General features: G+C 47.0%; 1 protein-coding gene across 4 annotated transcripts in view; it reads left to right on the top strand.

Annotated features, from left to right (window-relative positions):
* Positions 1 to 19,184, top strand: part of DNM2 (dynamin 2) — a 92,217-nt gene that overhangs the window by 11,239 nt on the left and 61,794 nt on the right. For all 4 annotated transcript variants that reach the window (XM_048504214.1, XM_048504213.1, XM_048504215.1 and 1 more), the window contains exons 2-6: positions 8,808 to 8,881; positions 11,844 to 11,993; positions 14,500 to 14,703; positions 15,355 to 15,453; positions 18,412 to 18,572. In XM_048504214.1, coding sequence (XP_048360171.1) covers positions 8,808 to 8,881; positions 11,844 to 11,993; positions 14,500 to 14,703; positions 15,355 to 15,453; positions 18,412 to 18,572 — 688 coding nt within the window. The remainder of the gene's footprint in view (positions 1 to 8,807; positions 8,882 to 11,843; positions 11,994 to 14,499; positions 14,704 to 15,354; positions 15,454 to 18,411; positions 18,573 to 19,184) is intronic.

The following is a 19,184-nucleotide window of genomic DNA, read 5'->3' as shown; positions in this document are numbered from 1 at the left end:
CTTTTCCTGAGTTGCAGACTGTGTGTGTGTGTGGGGGGGGGGGGGGCTCCATTGTGAACAAGCAGATTTTCAAGGAGCTTGACTGAGATATCCCTCTTCTCCTTCTTGCCTTCATGTAGCTTCGTTTTATTTCACCCTGGCAACCAAACATTGCAAACGCTTGCCCAATAGAGCCACTCCCGCATCAGGTTCAGGTAGAAATTAGAAATGGAGCTTAGTGGTGGTGTCCAATGGCACTGGATTTTCAGATATTCCAGAAAACCATGGGAAGCCTTGTTGAATCTTGAGCCATCCCAGAGGATGGTTCCCATGAGGTGGAGCCTCAATCTTCCAGCCCCACATTTTGAAATCTGTGTAACTCCAGTCCTCAAAGCAACTTTGTCGTGTATTGTGATTGATGGTATGAAAAACTGGCAGATTGGGTTCTTTGTCCAGCATAAGTGATCGGCTGTAGTGGCCAAGATACTTTCTGTCCCTGATCTGGGTTGAAAAAGTGACTGACAGGGATTCCCAAAATGTGCTTAAACCAGGATCACTTTGATCTGGTTTTCTCTGATCTGATTTTCTCTGTTGTGCATCTCCACGAGGGATGCATTCCTGAGTTTGGATGGGAAGACCTTTCGCAGCAGTGTCTGAGTTTGCATTGCTGTGTTTCATCAGATTAAAATGTTGCCAGCTCAGTTGCCCTAATGTAATCAGGATACCTTGTGGAGCTGTTTAATGGTGTCTACAAATTAGACATGGCATGGATAAAATATCGGTCATGTATTCTTTGAATGCATTAGAACGGTATCTTAATCCTGCAGAGGTATGACAACAAACGAAATTACTGTTGTGCACCCAGTAATTAATGATTGGGAACATTGTGCTTCAGTTTGCACTGTAATTTCTAAGCCTTGTGTACGCTTTTCTGTGGCTGATCGTTAGTGTGCCCCATTGGCACACTAGCGCTGCGGTTACAGCACGTGAAATTTCATTACAGTGGTACATTTGGGGCCAGCATGAAATGGAGAGGATAGCTGTTGCTGTCACCCGGGTATTCTTTGCTTGATAGAATATGACTCTCTGGCCAAGCAATAAGTCAGTTTGGCTGTGTTTGAGAGATATAGAGTCGGTCACAAATGATGGGTTGTAAGTTGGTCTCGAAATAAGATAGAAAAACTTTTGTTCAGCTGAACCATGGAGTGTGACTTCCTCCCCCCAGCTGGGTCAAGAGGGCAGAGATGGTGAGGCCAGCTGGTTCTGTCCACAGGCATGCATGTTTGTCGTCCTCCAACTCCTGTGTGATGTGGGAGATTGCCCCATCTGGAGCTCCCTGGTGGGAGCCAGTATGACTTCTTCTGTCCTGCAGGTACATCCTGAAAAGCACATGAGAGGTGAAACTTAGGCTAGCCCAATCTTGTCAGATTTTGGAAATTAATCAGTGTCAGTCCTAGTTAGTACTTGAACTTCTCTGGTGGTCTCCCAGCCAGGATTGACTACTTAGAGGCAGGCAATGGCAAACCACCTCTGATTGTCTCTTGCCTTGAAAACCCTGTGTGGGGCGCTATAAGCCAGCTGGCACCTTTCCCCACCAGGTAGAAGCTATGTTTTTAGGATGGGTTGGTAGATTCAACTGTTGCTGTCCTCCTCTCCTCCACCCTGTGCCAGGCAATCTGGAGTTTCCCAGCCTCCAGTCCAGACGTACATGCCAGGGAGGATGCACCCAAAGGGAATGGGCAAAAACTGAGCAGCAGGCCTTTTCTGAATGAATGGCTCCCTGCACGCCTTCCTTTTTTTTGCACTTGGTACATTCAACTTCAAAAGATAAACCATTCATAGTGCTGGCCTTTGTGCAAGAGATGGGCAGTGACTTCTCTTCCTGTCCAAATCATACTCTTGTAAGAGGGGGTGTCATTTCTACATAACTAGCTGGATGCTGCACATGAGTTCTGATTGGCTCTTTCTGCTACCTGTCTCTTACCTAGTACATTTTTAATCCTTCTGGTCCTAAATAGTCTGTGGTTTGTTCTCCCCCCCCCCCCCCCAATTTTATCCTTGTATCCCTCTCAGAGGGGAGCTGCCCTGGCCTAGCTGTTGAACAGCCTCTTTGTACACGCTGTTCACTGGGCCAGGCAAGAATCCCCCCCGCCCCCGCTTCCACTCAGCTTGTGAGCCAGCAGCAGGTCGGAACCTCCTGCCTCAGCCCTCATGGTGTATCGGCTTAACTGCTTTCTTTACCAGTAATAATGATCATCTCTTTGATTTCCAAGCTTTCTTTCAAGACTTGAATTTTTTGCCTTGTCAATAAATCTAGAGACTGAACACTTAACTAAATACAGCTTATTTCCCTAACTTGGAAATAATGTTTACTTAGTCGAAGGGGAAGAAGGTATTTTTTGGAGTTGCCAGTGTGGTTTTTGTCCCCAATTTGGGTCACAAATTATATTTGTAGGAAATAAGCCCCTTTGCCTTCAGACTTCAGGCATTTTTAATGAATAATTTTAAATGAGTAAATTTAATTTGGTGCACAGTGTTTCTGATACACTCACACACAAGCGGTGTGTGTAAAATGCCATCAAGTTGACCCCAGTTTTCAAGGCAAGAGACGAATAGAGGTGGTGTGCCCTTGCCTGCCTCTGCGTAGTGACCCTGGACTTCCTTGGTGGTCTCCCGTCCAAGTGCTAGTACTGCTTAGCACCTGAGGCCTGATGAGCTCCCGCTGCCCGGCCGCATCCAGGCCAGGCCATGCACAGGGAGGCTACCCGTGTTCCATTCATATGATGCCTGTTCTGTGTTGACTGCATCCGAAACAGTTTGCTTCACTGGCCTTCGGCTGTCATTGATTCCTCTGGCTTCATTACTGGCCTCGGTTCACATTCCTGTTTTAATCGCTTTTCATGACTGAATCACATCTTCCACCTCTGCTTGCCGAGCCAATGCAGCAATGCAGTGTTAGCAATCTGTGCCAAAGGAAGTGTAGAAAGCTTTAATTGAATACAAATGCTGGCCACCCCAGCTCTTCCCGTAAGGTTGGTTGGGGTTCTGTGGAAGCTGTGCTTGGTCAGCTGTTATGTGAAATGGGCGGGGCAGGGTGGGGCGGAGTGATCAGAAGGAGCATAAAAAAAAGCCAGGAAATATCATGGCACTGAAATCAGAGTTAGAAGTTACCCACAAATGGGTTGGCAGTAATAAAGTATTTAGAATTTTTCAAGGTGCAAGAACTTGAGCCTTTGTTCTGGAAGAATTCACAAACTAGCAGCTTAACCATTCTTCTGATGTCTGGAAATGCAGACTCCAGACTGCTGCTGACCAAAACAGGCACAGAAATAAAATAAGACCACATGAGTTTTGTAGGCATCCGTGTTTAGATTATGAATGCTTGCAAGCGTTTATATAACGCCAAACCCCTCTGTTGCTGAGCAGGCGAGCTGGCTGGGACACGACAGTCATATTCCTTCTGATCCTGGCTACTGCGAGACATTGATTCCCATTGTTGGCCAGCCTGAAGTGAAGTCATGTGAAGCGGTTGACAACAACTTATCCAAAAGGTTCCCCAGTTCCTGACAAAGCTGAAACCCTCTGCCTTACACCACCTTCTCATCCACGCATTGAGACCCTGTATCTCCGCTTGCCTAGCTTGCCCTGCGCGTGGAACAGGTAGCATTTCGGAGAATGCCACCTTGGGGGTCCTGGATTTTAACCTTTTTCCTAGCAGCCTAAATTTAGCTTCCAGAACCTCCCGGCTACATTTCCCAATGTCATTGGTACCAATGTGGACCACAACTGTTGACTCCACCCCAGCACTGTCTAACAGCCTATCTAGACGAAGCGTGACATCCGCAACCTTCGCACCAGGCAGGCAAGTCACCACACGGTCATCACGCCTCTCACAAACCCAACTCTCTATATTCCTAATGATCGAATCACCCACTACAAGGAGCCCCCCACCTCCCCGAGGGGTATCCTCAGTGCGAGAGGATATCTGACCACCAGCTAAGGAAGGGGTCCCATCTAAGGGAGCATCTTCCACCACCTCAGACTGGCACCCTCTGTCACCCAGACTCTCATTCTCCATGACATCTGAAGAGATGTCACCTTGGGAGTGGGACCCGGCTGCTAGGTCCCTGAAAGCCTCGTTTGTTGCCCTCTCTGCCTCTCTCAGCTTCGCCAGGTCTGCCACCTTGGCTGCAAGAGAACGCACACGTTCCTTGAGTGCCAGGAGCTCATTGCAGCGAGGGCACACCCATGACTTCTGCCCTTGTGAGCCCTGCTAGAGCCAATATCTCTCCCCCCCCCCCCGCTTCCTGTTGCTGCTGGGAAGACGGAGAAGCTTGTTGTTAGAATTATAGAGTTGGAAGAGACCACAAGGGCCATCAAGTCCAACCCCCTGCAATGCAGGAACACACAATCAAAGCACTCCCGACATGTTTATCCAGTCTCTGTTTAAAAACCTCCAACGAAGGAGAGACCACCACCACTCTCCGGCAGTGAATTCCACAGTTGAACAGCCCTGACAGTCAGAAAGTTCTTCCTACTGTTAGGTGGAATCTCTAAGGGAGCATCTTCCACCACCTCAGACTGGCACCCTCCGTGCCCCAGACTCTCATTCTCCATGACATCTGAAGAGATGTCACCTTGGGAGTGGGACCCAGCTGTTAGGTCCTTGAAAGACTCGTCTGTCGCCCTCTCTGCCTCTCTCAGCTTCTCCAGGTCTGCCACCTTGGCTTCAAGAGAACAGACACGTTTCCTGAGTGCCAGGAGCTCATTGCAGTGAGGGCACACCCACGACTTCTGTCCTAGTGGCAGATAGTCATACATGTGACACTCAGATAGTCATACACTGGAAAGCCCCCACCCCCCCTCCTGGCTTCCTGCCTTCATATCTAATTTTGTTTAGATATTCAATTTGTTTAGATATTCAAATACTGATTTTAATTAGTGCCTCCCTCTTAAGGTTTCTATACTATCTACTATCCCTTAAAATATGTTCTTATTTAGTAAAACAACTGTGCGCACCATTAGTTCCAGAGACTAACTGAAAAGATTTAAAAATTTGAAAAGCCCCACCTCTCAGCATCCCCACCGATCAGCAGCCTCAGCAGCCCCCACTGATCAGCAGCCCCAGGACAAGGAGAAAAAAAGAAAAAAACCCTGTTAAAAATACACTGTTTAAAAGATGCGGCTTTGAGAAAAGCCCTCTGTAAAGAAAAAACAGAGCTCACTCAGCCCTTTCTGGCCCACTCCTCTTCTCCACTGCTACTCTTCTCTGCTGGTTCCATTCCAACTTGTATCTGATGAAGGGAGCTTTGACTTTTCAAAGCTTAAACCTCCCAAACCTTGTGGGTTTCCAGAGTTCTACTGGGCTTGAACCTAACAGCTCTGCCGCAGACCATGTGCTGCGCTTTGCATGCGTGAAGTGTTGAGTCCCAGTGTTTCCTTTGAAAGGATCCCAAGTATGAAAGAAAAGGAAAAGCTTCTCTGGGAGTGGAGCTGCTGCTTCTCACAGAGGTGTGATTTGGTACAAGGCAGAGTCAGACATTCACCTTTGTTAGAGGAGGCGAGTCAGTTGTTTCTCCTGGGAAGTGGAGTTGCACAGTTAGCAGAAGCGGGGCCAGGAAGTTCATGCTGCTTTACAAGTAGCCTGTGCAGGCCAAGCAGTCGTCAGGCTCAGACGAAAGTTGTAAGAACACTTTTAGAGGATCGGGAGAGACCGTGTTTGCGAGTCCTTGGAGAACCAACCCCCTCTCACTTGTTTACGCTGCCCCTGTTGGCTTCGTTTGTCCTCATGATCTCATTGTGAAGGCAAAGCCGGCAGCGTAGCGTGGCTGTGTACACTGCACAGTCCCTGTTTGGCTAGGATTGCTAAGGAGCCATTCATTCCCTGAGGATCCTTGCATGGTGCTTTTTTCCCATTGACTTTGAGGCGCCAAGGAAAGTTTCCCTGTTAGCCAGCATTTTCGTGTCTAGTAGTGTTACTAAGCAGTCCAGTGGTGTCAATCAGGGAGACCCAACCTTTTTGGGCATTTGGGCATCTTTGGAATTATGACACAAAATGGCTACTGCAGAAAAAATGTTGTTGGGTGCCCTGTTGCCCATGGGCACGGCATTGGGGACCCCAGGACTAGCCCTATGGGTGTTTGTTCCACTTCTTTCTTTTCCTATTTACTGTGAGCTTTAAACTTAATTGATGATTAGTGTTAAGTGACCTGTTGTATTAATTTTGTGAACTTCCTCAAAGACTCATAGCAGAAAGGTATCGGAGGTATTAAAAATAAGGATGCTTGAGCAGGCCCTGCGAGTACTGATGCTGCTTTTGGATTAATTCTGGTTTCCTTACGACTTTGTGAAACTGGTGTTGGCCGCCATCTCTGTTTAAAAGCCCTTGTACAAAGGATATGCTAGCTCTGATTCAGGTAGGATGTCTTCCTACATTCTCATCCATCAGCGAATCAAGTTTGTTCTCGGTTGTGATAGTTCCCCAGTTACATCTGAGGCTTGATTGCACAGTGCCAGAATAGTGAAGAAAAGGAGTTCTGGCTCCTCATCCTCTTCTGCTGATTCATACTTCCTGTTTACGTCCCTTGGCCAGTTGCAACATTGTTGTATTCCTGCTTAACTAGGGCTGCGCGTTTTAATTGACAGATTAATTGACAAATAAACTTCAGTGGGTTGATCGGTGGCGGCAGTTTCTGTCTGCAGCCATTGGAATCTGTGTCTGAGATGCTCCTGCAACCGAACACGCGACAGATATGTAGTAGAGAAAGCATTTCCTTTTGTTGTTGTTGTTGCTATTAATAGGAGTTTATGTTTCAATCATCAGTCATCTTGCACTTTAACTGGTGACTTACTTGAAGTTGATGATTTCTACGCCTCCTACTTTATGACTGTTTTGGTGTGATGTGGCTATGGGTGGCCTAAAATTTTACAGGCAGGGTTCTTGAGTGTGTGGTTGGTCAAAGCAGCCCATCTTGTCACTTTGACTGCAATGATTGCAGTGTAGGTCCATTAATGAATTGCTGGTGAAACCTTCAAGATAACCCTAGCCACAGAAAGGCTTCTGCTTTTCCCATCAGATACTCCATGTTGCCCTGGCTTGGAAGGTTGATCTTGTCAGGTCTTTGGTCAGTCCTGGTCAGTATTTGGATGAGAAAACACCAGAGAAGTCCAGAGGCAAACCAACTTGGAAGGCTCTTGCCTTGAAAACCCCACAAGGGGTTGCTGTAACTGGACAGCCCTTTCCACGACCGCCGCCATCTCCAGTTGTGAAATATTTAGGGGTTCTCAGTTTGGCTGATGGGAAGCGTGTGAAGTCCTAGATGAACAAACTGACCCCGAGTACGTTGCCCAAATCAGCACAACCCGAGTAATTCTGTCTGGCTTGTGTCTGCCTTGGGATCTCCGTTTTGCAGGTCCTCAGAACCAGTGGGGCCAACAAAGGGTATTGCTGGTGTCCGTAAGGATCTGATTTCCCTCCACAAGAACCCTGTTCGGTAGCCCCATCGCGTGGACTGTGTTCCTGACCTGGCAGAGGGGTGCTGGTCTCCTTGGAGGTGGAGCATCTGGCATTCTTGCCACCTCGCTTGCCATAGTTCTCGTCTATGTCTGTTCACAGTCTTGATTTGGATTGAATTTGGATGGGTGGATGTTCTGTTGCTTAAATGTAATTCACAGATGAGCTGTCTGTTGCTGTTTAGACTTGTGGAGACTCTGAAACTGCACAGGAGTAGGTCCTATTAGGGTGGTGCAGTCTTGGGCTGCTGGATTCCAATGGCTGCCTTTAATTCCTTTCTGTATTGTTTATGGCAGATCTTGCTTTGGAAAGTGTATTGCTCGCATTGTTCTCTCTTTAGTTCTTTAATCCTAGTCCTGCTGCATTGCTCAGTGTCTGATTGCATTGTTTTTATGTTCTGTGATCTGTCTTGAGTCTTGGTGAGAAAGACAGGCTGAAAATAAAATAAATGATTCTGTAGAATTCTTTGTCAAATGAAAGGTTCACTAGATCAGAGCCGCCCCCCCCCCCCCCGTTTTTGCCATTCTGCAGTCAGACCATCGCTATGCTCCCGATCCTTCATTTTCCCTGCAGCCAAGAAAATAGAAGCCATGTGACACCCTCTATTCTGTGAGAAGGATGCCGCTAATATTCCTGAAATGGGTGTCTAAAAACAAAAAGCCATTCACATGGCTTGCAAGTGCGGCCACTGCGGAAAATGCTGGATGGAACACATGGTTAACTTCAGCTCCAGTTGAGAGAAAACTTGCTGGCAGATATGGTTTTTATCTCTGCACAATGCATGAAATGCCTCTTGTGTCGTGATATTGAGGTGTGCTGTTTTGTGCTGCTGAGGAAAAGGTGCATGGAATTACTTGGCAAGGGGCATGCCAAAAGGCAGGGTATGTTTCAGGGATTCCACTCCAGAAAGCTGGAGAGCCTCTTGTTCCAGCAGATTCTTTCTTACTGAAAAAGGGGACCAAAAGGTAAATGTGGCTGAAAGATCGTAGAAAGTTGTAGTCATGCTCTGTATATAAAACTCTCAGTATTGGGTTGAATTGACTTCAGACTTCACAGACTGTTTTAAGTTGACCTCTGGGCATAAGAAGAGTGCACATTCTGGGAAACCAATCCATGAAATGTATGGAGATCACCATTTCTTCTTTCCTGTGCTGCCTCCACAGTTGATTTGGTTAATAATGGACAGGAGATTTGGGCTGGTGGACGCTCTCTTCCTGCTTGCAACGTGTCAAATATGCAGTGAAATTAATAGTGTGTTTGTAATCTTCATGACAAATCCTGCTTAAGTACTGAAGTACTTTTTTAATTGTTTCAGAGACTTCCTGCCTCGTGGTTCTGGGATTGTTACCCGGCGACCTCTCATTCTTCAGCTTATCTTCTCTAAAACAGGTATGTAGCCTTTTCATGGTGTTCAAGGTAGTATGTTTAAGTCCTTGTGTTGATGCTCATGCATGTGTTTGCTTTGATTCCAGCTACCTGCTGGACTCATTCTAGGTTCTAGGTGAATTTCTTCTGTTCCTTGGAGAATTGTTTTCCCACTGTTCAGAGTTGGTGCCTTTTTCATATTTATTTTTTTACATTATTTTTAGGCAGCCTCTCTCACAGTGACTCAAAGCAGATTACACATAGTACAATCACAAAAAATGGAACGTTCAATCACGGATTCATTAGGATTTTAGAAGTTGAACCACCAGAAAGAACTGAAGCGTTGCATAAGTATTCACGTGGCATATTACATAAATAGAATCCTGCTTACACAAAGCTATATGCAGCAATATAGACCACAGTCCCTAACGGTTCACCCAGGCAAGTTCGTAAAACTATTTTCTGCAGGGCAACCTGTTACCTGTTTGGTTCATTTGGAAAAGTAGACTTGCTTTATTTATATATTTCTGTTGCTACAAGCATAATAGATTTTACTACCATTATCTTCCATCATCTGTTGAAAAGAGGTGGGATAGAAAATTTAACAAATGGATAAGTTGTTCCAAATCCTGGTTATTGAATGCTAGACCAAGGAGGAAAGATATATAGGTCTTCATGGGATGTCTTCAGGATGGGCTATTCTGTTCAAGTGGGGCGGTCAGTGAGGATGGGCCTTTTTATATTTTTATACTGAGCAGGTATAGTCATGAAGATATTACTTTTTATTTGAACTGTGGTGATGTTGCAGGAATAAAGTAAGTGGTCTGTAAGGCATTTGGAGCACATATTGGTAAGGATTTTATGGGTCAAAGCCTCTACTTTGTGTTGTGTCTAGAAGGCAATAGGAAAGTTGGTGCAGATTAAAAACTTGGATGAAAGGATGGAGAAAATTCTTATCAAATCTGTAGATGATGCAAACTAGGAGGGATTAGTATTTATGCCGCAGGACAGGTGTGCGCAAACACATTAATTCAAAACAGTCTGGAAAATTGGACTGAAATTGTCTGAAGGAAAATCCAACAAAGACAGAGTTGCGAAGATATGAGGGTTCACAGCCTTGAAGATAGCCAGTATCTTGAATAGAATTTCTAATGCGTTGCGTCACCAATAGAGTGACTGCAGAATGGGTATCCTCTGCCTGTGTCCCAGACTAAGTGAGCTGTAGCATTCTGAATCAGCTGGAGTCTCTGAGTGATTTCAGGGGCACACCCATGTTGGGTGCATTACAGTAGACAATCCCTGTGGCCTGGATCCATACGGCCTGTTGGCTGAATCAAAGTAGGGAGCCTGCAGTAAACATAAGAAAGTGCCTTTTGCATCTGCATGAATGTGTGGTAATGCCACGCCCATCATAACCCAGGGCTCTTAATGGAGTCAGCCAGGGTCAGGTCAGCCCCATCCAATGTAGAAACCAGTGTGTCTTCGAGACCTTGGGCTTCATCAGTCTCTTATGATTATATATTCATAAATATGAAACTCAAACAATATGCACCACTGTGCTTTCAATGATCAAAATTAATAATGGAATGCAATTTCAAAGGCACACTCAGTGTTATCCAACAAAATACAATGGAGCAATAATAACAAAAAATTACAGAGCTAGTTGGTCCTCCAAGTAAAATCCGACCTGAATACAGACTTCAAAGGCTTGTGGTTCTGTGGAGTGAATAGAGTGATCTGCTGCTGTTTAATTATCTTATGAAACATGAATTACTACATTGAAATACACTGACACGTCAGATGAACATTCTTAGAGAAAGTCACATAATCTCATTGTTTCCATTAAAATTTCTGTAAGTTATACAAGAGCTGAGTAAGAAAAATAAATGAGAGAGGAAAAAAATCTGTTACTTTTTTGTTTTATTATCTGAGAGTGCATTATTACCAAGCTTGACGACAAACTATAAAGCGTTCCTCAAACCAGTCACGCAAGTTGTCCTTGGTAACATAGTACTCCCCCCATGTTCTTAAATAGAGAATACAGTCTTATCAGCGGGGACAACTAATTAATGTCACAAGTAGCAAGAAAAGTCCAGAGATTGATTGAGCCCAGTAGGATGCAAAGACTGGAGTCCAAAAATTAAAAAAACTCACCAGGCATTGGAGTCTCTGTGGTCGGCTTCATCAGCCTCTTGTCAGGATTCAGATTCAGCATGTTCATCTTAGCTGTTTTATCTCAGCCCTCTTGGGGCATTTGGCTAAGAGAACGCAGAACTTGGGGCCATCAGCGTCTTGGCCACCACCTCCTCTATGACCATGTGCGGTTTTCCTTGAGGGTTATATGTAGAGCTTGAATACTTTGGGCACCAAGACCATGGGGACAAATCCCGCATGGATGTCTGCTAGTCTCTGTCAGGAACCTTCAGACGCTGGTCCTCAAGGAATGATTTAAACTAACCCAGAGCAGACCCTCGGATACCTGCTTCTACCTCCAGAATCGTCAATGAGAAGGAGTGCTCTGCTGTATAGAAGACTGTCGAGCAGTCCAGTGGAAGCAACAAAGAGTCATGGACCGTGTAAGAATTCAGATGGCAGCTATCATGTAAAGTCACCAAGGCCCTTTTCATGCCTACGGGAAGGGACTTTGGCTCTGCTTTGCATCCAGAAGGCTCCACCGCATCTCCAGTGAAGAGGAATGGATTGTCTTTCTCCTACTGTAGGATTTAGGAGATAGACAGGATTTATGTAGATACACAGGGAGGTGGCAAAGTCTTTTGCTTGCAATGCCAGGTGTTATGTCTGACTCCTAGCTTTGGTTAGAAGCCAGGGAGCTTTTTGGCTTCCGCTTCTGCACTTTCCAGGTGAGCATTTCGTCAAATAGCAGCAGGCTGCCGAGTAAAATGCCACAGATTTTGACATCAAAATGGATGCATGTGTTTCAAAAGCCAGTGTTCTTTCATCTCGCAGAACCTGTCTTCTTTTGCAGAATATGCAGAATTTTTGCACTGCAAGTCCAAGAAGTTTACAGATTTTGATGAAGTTCGGCAGGAGATCGAAGCGGAGACCGACAGGGTCACAGGAACCAACAAGGGCATCTCTCCTGTTCCTATTAACTTAAGGGTGTACTCCCCTCACGGTAGGTGTTGGTACCCTGGGAGGAGGGCTTCGACCTTTGTGTTCTGGGATAGGTGCTATCTTATCAGAAAGCAACACTGGCCTTATGCAGCAGAAACCTATGAGGTGTATTTTTGTGTTGTGTGTGTGTTTGAGTGTTAAGTGCCGTCAAATCATTTCTGACTCAGGGTGACCCTGTGAGTCAGTATCCCCCAAAATGTCCAGCTCAAGTCTTCAAAAATGTGTATTTTGCTCGGGAACAATAGAAATTGCTGAAAGGTGACTTATGCATCTTCTCCATAACGAGTTAGAAATTAATCTACATATGAAGTCCTGTACAGAGGCGTTTGGGGGCAAATGGCACCCGGAGACAAGCGTTCTGTGGGCACCCCCCTCCCCCGGTAGCCCAGCTTCTGCCCTGCCCAGAGCCTGGGGAGAGCAGAAGCCACTGTCAGCCTCCGGAGACCTGCTTTTAAAAGCACAGAGGCAGGGGGTGGGGCCTCGCCCGATCCCTGCCCTGCATGCTTTTAAAAGTATGTCTCTGGAGGCTGGCAGTGGCTTCTCCTCTCCCTGGCTCTGGGGAGGGCAGAGGCCAGACTGCAGGGGGCCCGGCGGGGGGGGGGGGCGAGGAGGGCGGTGTTGAGGTACAGCTAACTAGCCTCCTCTCAACGTGGGTCAGGATTTGGGGAGCACACATGACTCACAGGCAAAATTTGGATAAAATATTTTTTAAGGTTTATTGAGTACAGCACATGCTCAATAAACAAGATAACATTTGCAGTACCCACACAGAGTCAGTTGAGTGAGGGCAAGCAACATCATTTGCAGTGTAGCTTTCATTCCAAAAAGCAAGCAAAGTGAAAGACAAAAAAATATTGCTGACAAGCACTGGCCAGCAGAGTCTAGCAGCATCGAAATGTCTAAGATAGCAGGCAGGAAAAAAAGTTCAGTTAAGTTGAGAATGTTTGTTTGAATAGTGAAGGACAGTTATAAAGAAACTGCTGGTCAAATGGCATAAGCAGACCAATCACACTCTAATGCCAATTAACAAAGTCAGTTTGGCGCAAAATAATTATTGCTATCAGGTGCAAATACTTAAAAAGAGTTGTTGAAGTTTTAGCTGTTTAAGGAAATATCCTACAGTTGGGGTGTGACTTTCAACTAAAGCAGCTACTCAGCATTACCTTAAACAAGCTGGGAGAAAGCTAAAAAAGACAATTTCTCCACAGGCGGTGTGTCCCCCGCTGCCTACCTGTCCGGCTTTTGACCTCCCAAGAGCCTGGGAAGACCAGAAGCCACTGCCGGCCTCTGGAGACGTGCTTTTAAAAGTACAAAAGCCCGGGGGGGGAGGCTTGGGGGGGCCACAATCTGAGCCCTCCCTCCCGGGGCAGACCTTGGGGCGGGGCCATGCTCCTGTTCCCCCGCCGTCCATGCTTTTAAAAGCATGTCTCCAGAGGTTGGCAGTGGCTTCTGCTCTCTGCAGGCTCTGGGGAGGGCAGAGGCCAGGAGGGGGTGAGCGGGGCGGTGCCTTCCCCAGAGTCTGCGGAGAGCAGAAGCCACTGTGAGCCTCCAGAGATGTGCTTTTAAAAGCACAGAGGCCAAGGGGCAGGGTGCTGCCTGGCCTCCATGTTTTTAAAAGCATGTCTCCGGAAGCTGGCAGTGACTTCTGTTCTCCCAGGCTCTGCGGAAGGCAGAGGCTGGGCTGTGGGAGGCCTGGAGGGGGAGAGGGGTGGCGCCCTGCCCCCCCGCTGGTTCCACGATGTGGGTGGGGCCAAGGGAGCCAGAAGATGATGAGGCAGCAGGACTTCCTGCTGCCTTGTCATCTTCACGAAGGCCTCTGGTCACGTGGGGGACTGAATTTGCGCCCCTCCATGTGACCAGGTTAATTGCTCCCAGGGATGGGTTGCCCCTTGTCCCCGGGCAGATACGCCCCTGGATTTTGACTGAACTGAGGAATGAGAAAAAAGTGTGAAATCATCATTTTGAAGTTCCTATACTTCTGTGTTAGTGGGACTATTTACAGCTTTGTTTTTAAAGAGTCTGGGGGGCCAGGACTGGTTCAAGGTTTTTGGGAGCTCTGAGAAGACAGTTTCCCCCTCCTCTGCCAACCACCAGTCACTCCTGCCCTCCCATCCACCTGCATGCCTCCCACTTGATAGCGTGCTCTTCTCTTATCTGCTCCCAAATCCTCCCCTGGGACATTCTTACAGATGCCTGTATCCTTTGTCCCAGTGGCACTTGGCAATGTGTTCAACAGGGAGCATGAATGAGTTGGCAGAGGGTCCTGGCAGCTGTAGGCTGGGCCTGAAATCTTGGACCTGAGCATGGTCCAAGTGGGAACCTGAGGATCACCTGATGCCAACCCTCCGTGGGGGGATGGGATGGATTTCCCTTCAGTGGCTGTGGAGCTCCTCTCTTTGCGTGGAAATGCTTTTCAGAGCTCCATGAATCTCAGTACAGGTCATTTGGAGGCCAAGATTATTATTTTCCTACAGGAGATTCTGATGCTTTGCTCTTTTTCCTTGCAGTGTTGAATTTAACTTTGATCGACCTTCCGGGCATTACAAAAGTGCCCGTAGGTGACCAGCCGCAAGACATTGAGTACCAGATCAAAGATATGATTATGCAGTTCATCAGCAGAGAGAGCAGCTTGATTCTTGCGGTCACTCCCGCTAATATGGATTTGGCCAATTCGGATGCTCTCAAAATGGCCAAAGAGGTTGACCCACAAGGTAAAAAGTGTCTTTTCCTTTCATCTGCTTCACCAGCAGAATTCCACGACAGAGTCAGACGGGACCCCAAATGTCACTCCCAGCAGCCTTCCTTACTAGTCCTTGATAAAATGCGCCTGTGTGTCATGTTATCCAAAGGGAATTTTCCGGTGGGTCCTGGGAGACCAATATGTGCTTCATTTGTATCTTGCCTTTCTCTCCAGTGGGAATCCAAGATGGCTTGTCTCACTCTTCTCTCCTCACGCCAGCCCTGTGGTTAGGTTGTGACGGTGAGGCAGGTCTAAGGTCACCCAGCAAGCTTCCATGGCAAAGTGAGGATTCGAACCTGGGCCCCCCAGATCCCAATCCAGCTCTCTGACCGTAGTAACCTCATTCTGATTCTCAAATGATAACATGTAGTGATAATGATGTCATAAGGTTAAGATGGCTAGAACTTTGAAAAGCAAAGCAGTGCGCAATGCGTGTTTCCAGACCTCAGCTTTAATTCTCTAGTCTGCAGCATCACGAAGCTGTACAGGGAATCCAAAGAGAAGACCCTGCTCAGGCATGTTGAGAAGGCCAGAAATGTGAGCTCAGCAAAGTCTCTTATTGTAACATCTTCTGTGCCCATGCTAACGTGTACTTGGCTTAGCAGGTCTGTTTCTCTCGTAGGGCTCAGGACAATTGGAGTGATCACCAAGCTAGACCTGATGGACGAAGGCACAGATGCCAGAGATGTCCTGGAGAACAAACTCTTACCTCTGCGGAGAGGTAGAACTCTATTCTCATCATTCTGTTGCCTGAACTGGATCTGGTGGTGCTAGGAGGATTCACGTTTTAATTTTAAAGAAGCCATGTTTGAACGAATGTCTCAACGTGTGTTGAGTTAGATGGTTCCCAGCTAACACTGCAGTGTTCCTTTGATGTGTTCCCAGTTGGATGTCAGAAGGAGTTAAAGAGGTCACCTGTAAATAAATTTGTTCCCTGTTGCCTTATTGACCTCATTCTAGGCCAGGGGTGGTAACTTCCATAATCTTAGAATTGTGTAACGAACCAGTAACATCCAGGCAAAAGAGTAACCAGTAACGTCCAGATCTCGATCAACCGTTTTTACAGGGTATCAAACAGGCTCCCGCCAAGATAGTGTAAACAAAGCAGAATTTCACACAGACTAGCAAGCAAGAGATAACCTAAAACTGCAAAATTCCCCTTCCCAGGCAGAGAGCCAGGAACCTCCGGTGGGAACCTCTCAAGGTCGGAACGCACACACTCACCACAACCTTACATTCCGCCTCTCCTAAGAAACACCTCCCCCCGGCTTGTGAGGGAAGGCTTTATGAAAAGCAGTAACTAAGATAGGGGCGTGTACATCAGAAGCATTGACGCACTGATTGTGGCCCGAAGGAAAACCCACCCACAAAACAAGATACTGCAAACGTTGCTGGTGCATCCAAGAGTCCAGGATAGCATCCATCTCGTAATGCTTGTGTCCATCAATCAGAACCGGCGGAGGGCGTTCCGGAGGGCCGTGCCAGGCATCGAAATCTGGAGCCCGCTTGAGTAAGCTAGAATGGAAAACAGGATGAATATTGCTAAGCGATTTAGGCAGTTCAAGTCTAGCAGTTACATTATTAATAACCTGTACAATACGAAAAGGCCCAATAAATTTTTTTCCATGCGTACTTGTGTACGTCACAAAGATTTTTGGTAGACAGAAACACCCAATCATCAACATACAAAGGGAAATCACGGCGATGTTTGTCTGCCTGAATCTTTTGGGTGTCCTGAGCTTGGCGGAGGGCTATCCCGATAGAATCCCAACCCTTAACTATGGTTTGGATCCAGTCATTGAATTCTGGGGGTTGCAAAGGATTGGAGCCCAGCAGGGGGACGGTGGGGCAGTGTCCAGAAACCACCTCAAAAGGAGTTTTCTTAATGCTGCTGTGCACCGCATTATTGTATGCATATTCCGCAAAAGGAAGCAAGTCAGTCCAATTATTCTGATGGTAGTTGGTATAGCAACGCAGGTACTGCTCCAATGTTTGGTTGGTGTGTTCCAGTCGGCTGTCGGTCTGCACGTGATACAGAGCGGACAATGCAGGTTCAATCCCCAAAAGACCCAAAAATGCTTTCCAAAACTTGGATATGAATTGAGGACCTCTGTCCGAAATTATCTTGGTGGGGGCAGAATGCAAATGATAGACATGCTAAATGAACATCTTTGCCAATTTGGGAGCCGAAGGAATGGTGGAACAGGGTATAAAATGGGCTTGCTTGGAAAATAGATCCACCACCACCCATAGTACCGTATTGCCATGACTCTCGGGTAAGCCTGTGATAAAATCCATGGAGATAACTTGCCATGGGTAGGATGCAGGAGGAATGGGTTGTAATAAACCATGGGGCTTGCCAGGACTAGATTTGGCCTCTGCGCAGGTAGGATACCCTTTTACATATGCTTCAATATCTTTACGCATGGAACGCCACCAGAATTGGCGGCGTAGTAAATGCAGGGTTTTTAAAAATCCAAAGTGACCCGCCTGCTTAGCATCATGACCGGCAGCAGCACCCTCTTACGTAAAGAAGGCGGAACATACCAACAGTCCCCTCTTCTCTACATCCCATTCTTCAAAACTAACAAAGGGTCAGTTTCATCATCCGGAACGGGACTCCGCCCCGTGGCAGGGAGGTTTTGTAAAAAGGGTGAAACAATGTCAATGTGGGCGGAGGGTTCAGCGGGCAGTTGGGTCGAAGGCAAAGTTGGACTAGACTGTGCTCTCGTTTGAGCCCTGGTGACAACCAACCCCAACTGCGTTGAAGAGAAAACAGTGCATGGAATGGCGCATAAAGAGGCCTCCTCCCCTTTAGGCAGGCGAGAGGGCATCCACTAATCGGTTGCTTCTCTCAGGGAAAAAATTCTCAGTAAAGTGGAAACAAGAGAAAAAATCTGCCCAGTGTAATTGTTTGGCGGACATTTTGGTGAGGGTTGAGAGAGCCGATAGGTTTTTGTGATCAGACCAAACCTGGAAAGGATGTGCCACCCCCGCCAACCAATGCCACCAAGTACTAAGGGCTTCTTTAATGGCGGCAGTCTCTTTATCCCCTACCGTCCAGTTTAATTCAGGGCCGGACAATTTTTTGGACAAGTAGGCGCAAGGAACGAGTTTTCCATCTTTATTTTTCTGCAAAAGGGCTGCACCTAGAGCCTTATCGGAGGCAATCACATGAACAACGAAAGGAAGTGAAGGGTTGGGATGGGCCTAAACCGGTTCTGTAGTGAATGCAGTTTTGAGTTGTTGAAAAGCGCTCTGGCACTTGTCGGACCAATTAAAGGGGGCACCTGGTTTTGCGGCCGAGGGTCCCTTGCCCTTAGTCCGTAACAGGTCAGTTAAAGGTAAAGTGATTTCAGCGAATTTTGGGATAAAATCACGATAAAAGTTTTCAAACCCCAAGAATGATTGTAATTCCCGTCAAGACCCAGCTGCCACCTTTGTGTTCTTAAGTAGCAGCCAAGAGACCCTTCTCATTGTAACGGCAGATCAGCAGATGGTTTTGTAGAATGATCCCTGCTCCCCAGTCAGATGTTCAGTCACAGTGATGCAGCTCCCTGAAGGTCCTGCCCTACTGCTGTTGTTAGAGTTGATGCTGGCAGCATCATGTGTGTGTGTGGAGGGGGGGAAGTGCTGAAGCATCAAGCAAAAGCTAACCTCTGGAGTTGTCCCTTTACAGGCTACATTGGAGTTGTGAACCGGAGCCAGAAGGACATTGATGGCAAGAAGGACATCCGAGCCGCCCTGGCCGCAGAGCGCAAGTTCTTCCTTTCCCACCCTGCTTACAGACACATGGCTGACCGCATGGGAACTCCTCATTTGCAGAAGGTCCTCAACCAGGTGGGTGGTTGTGGGGCGGCTTCTCTCTTTTTGCCTGTGTCTTTAGCGGGCAGGCCCCTCTTTCAGATTTGTGGAGAGGAGGCGGCTTGTGTCTCTCAGCCGAATGACCCCATTGCTCCAGTTGTCTACGGAGGCCTTCTTTGGTTGCCCCCGCCATCTGAGTCTGAATGGGTGGTCGCCTGAGACAGCTTCTCAGTCGTGGCTCCAAAGCCCCAGGGAAATTAATCTGCCTCCCTCTATTGGTGGCTTCCATCAGAGGCTGAAGACTTCATTGTTTTGTTTACCATACTCCAATAACAGCCATTGACCCTCCTCCATGTCTGATGAATGTATTTATGGGTTTTTAATGAATTATTTAATAATTTGGAACTGTTTTTTAATCGCCCAAATGGTTTAGTGTTTTTACGTTTGCTACCTTGGGGGACTCTGATTGAGTGGAAAGCGGGCCTAAAAAGGTTTGAAATAAAATCAAGCGCAAGGTGGTTTTCCATCTCATCTTAGACAGTGAAACTAAATGGTAGCTAGAACCTTTGAAGGAGGTGGGGGAGTCGAAAGGAGGAGTCACTCTCATCCTCAGTATTAAGTGCATTATTCCTTCCAGCGTGGCCTCTG

Source organism: Sphaerodactylus townsendi, linkage group LG07 (assembly GCF_021028975.2).
Source record: "Sphaerodactylus townsendi isolate TG3544 linkage group LG07, MPM_Stown_v2.3, whole genome shotgun sequence".
NCBI classification, from domain to species: Eukaryota; Metazoa; Chordata; class Lepidosauria; order Squamata; family Sphaerodactylidae; genus Sphaerodactylus; species Sphaerodactylus townsendi.
This window is presented reverse-complemented; position numbering and strand designations above follow the sequence as displayed.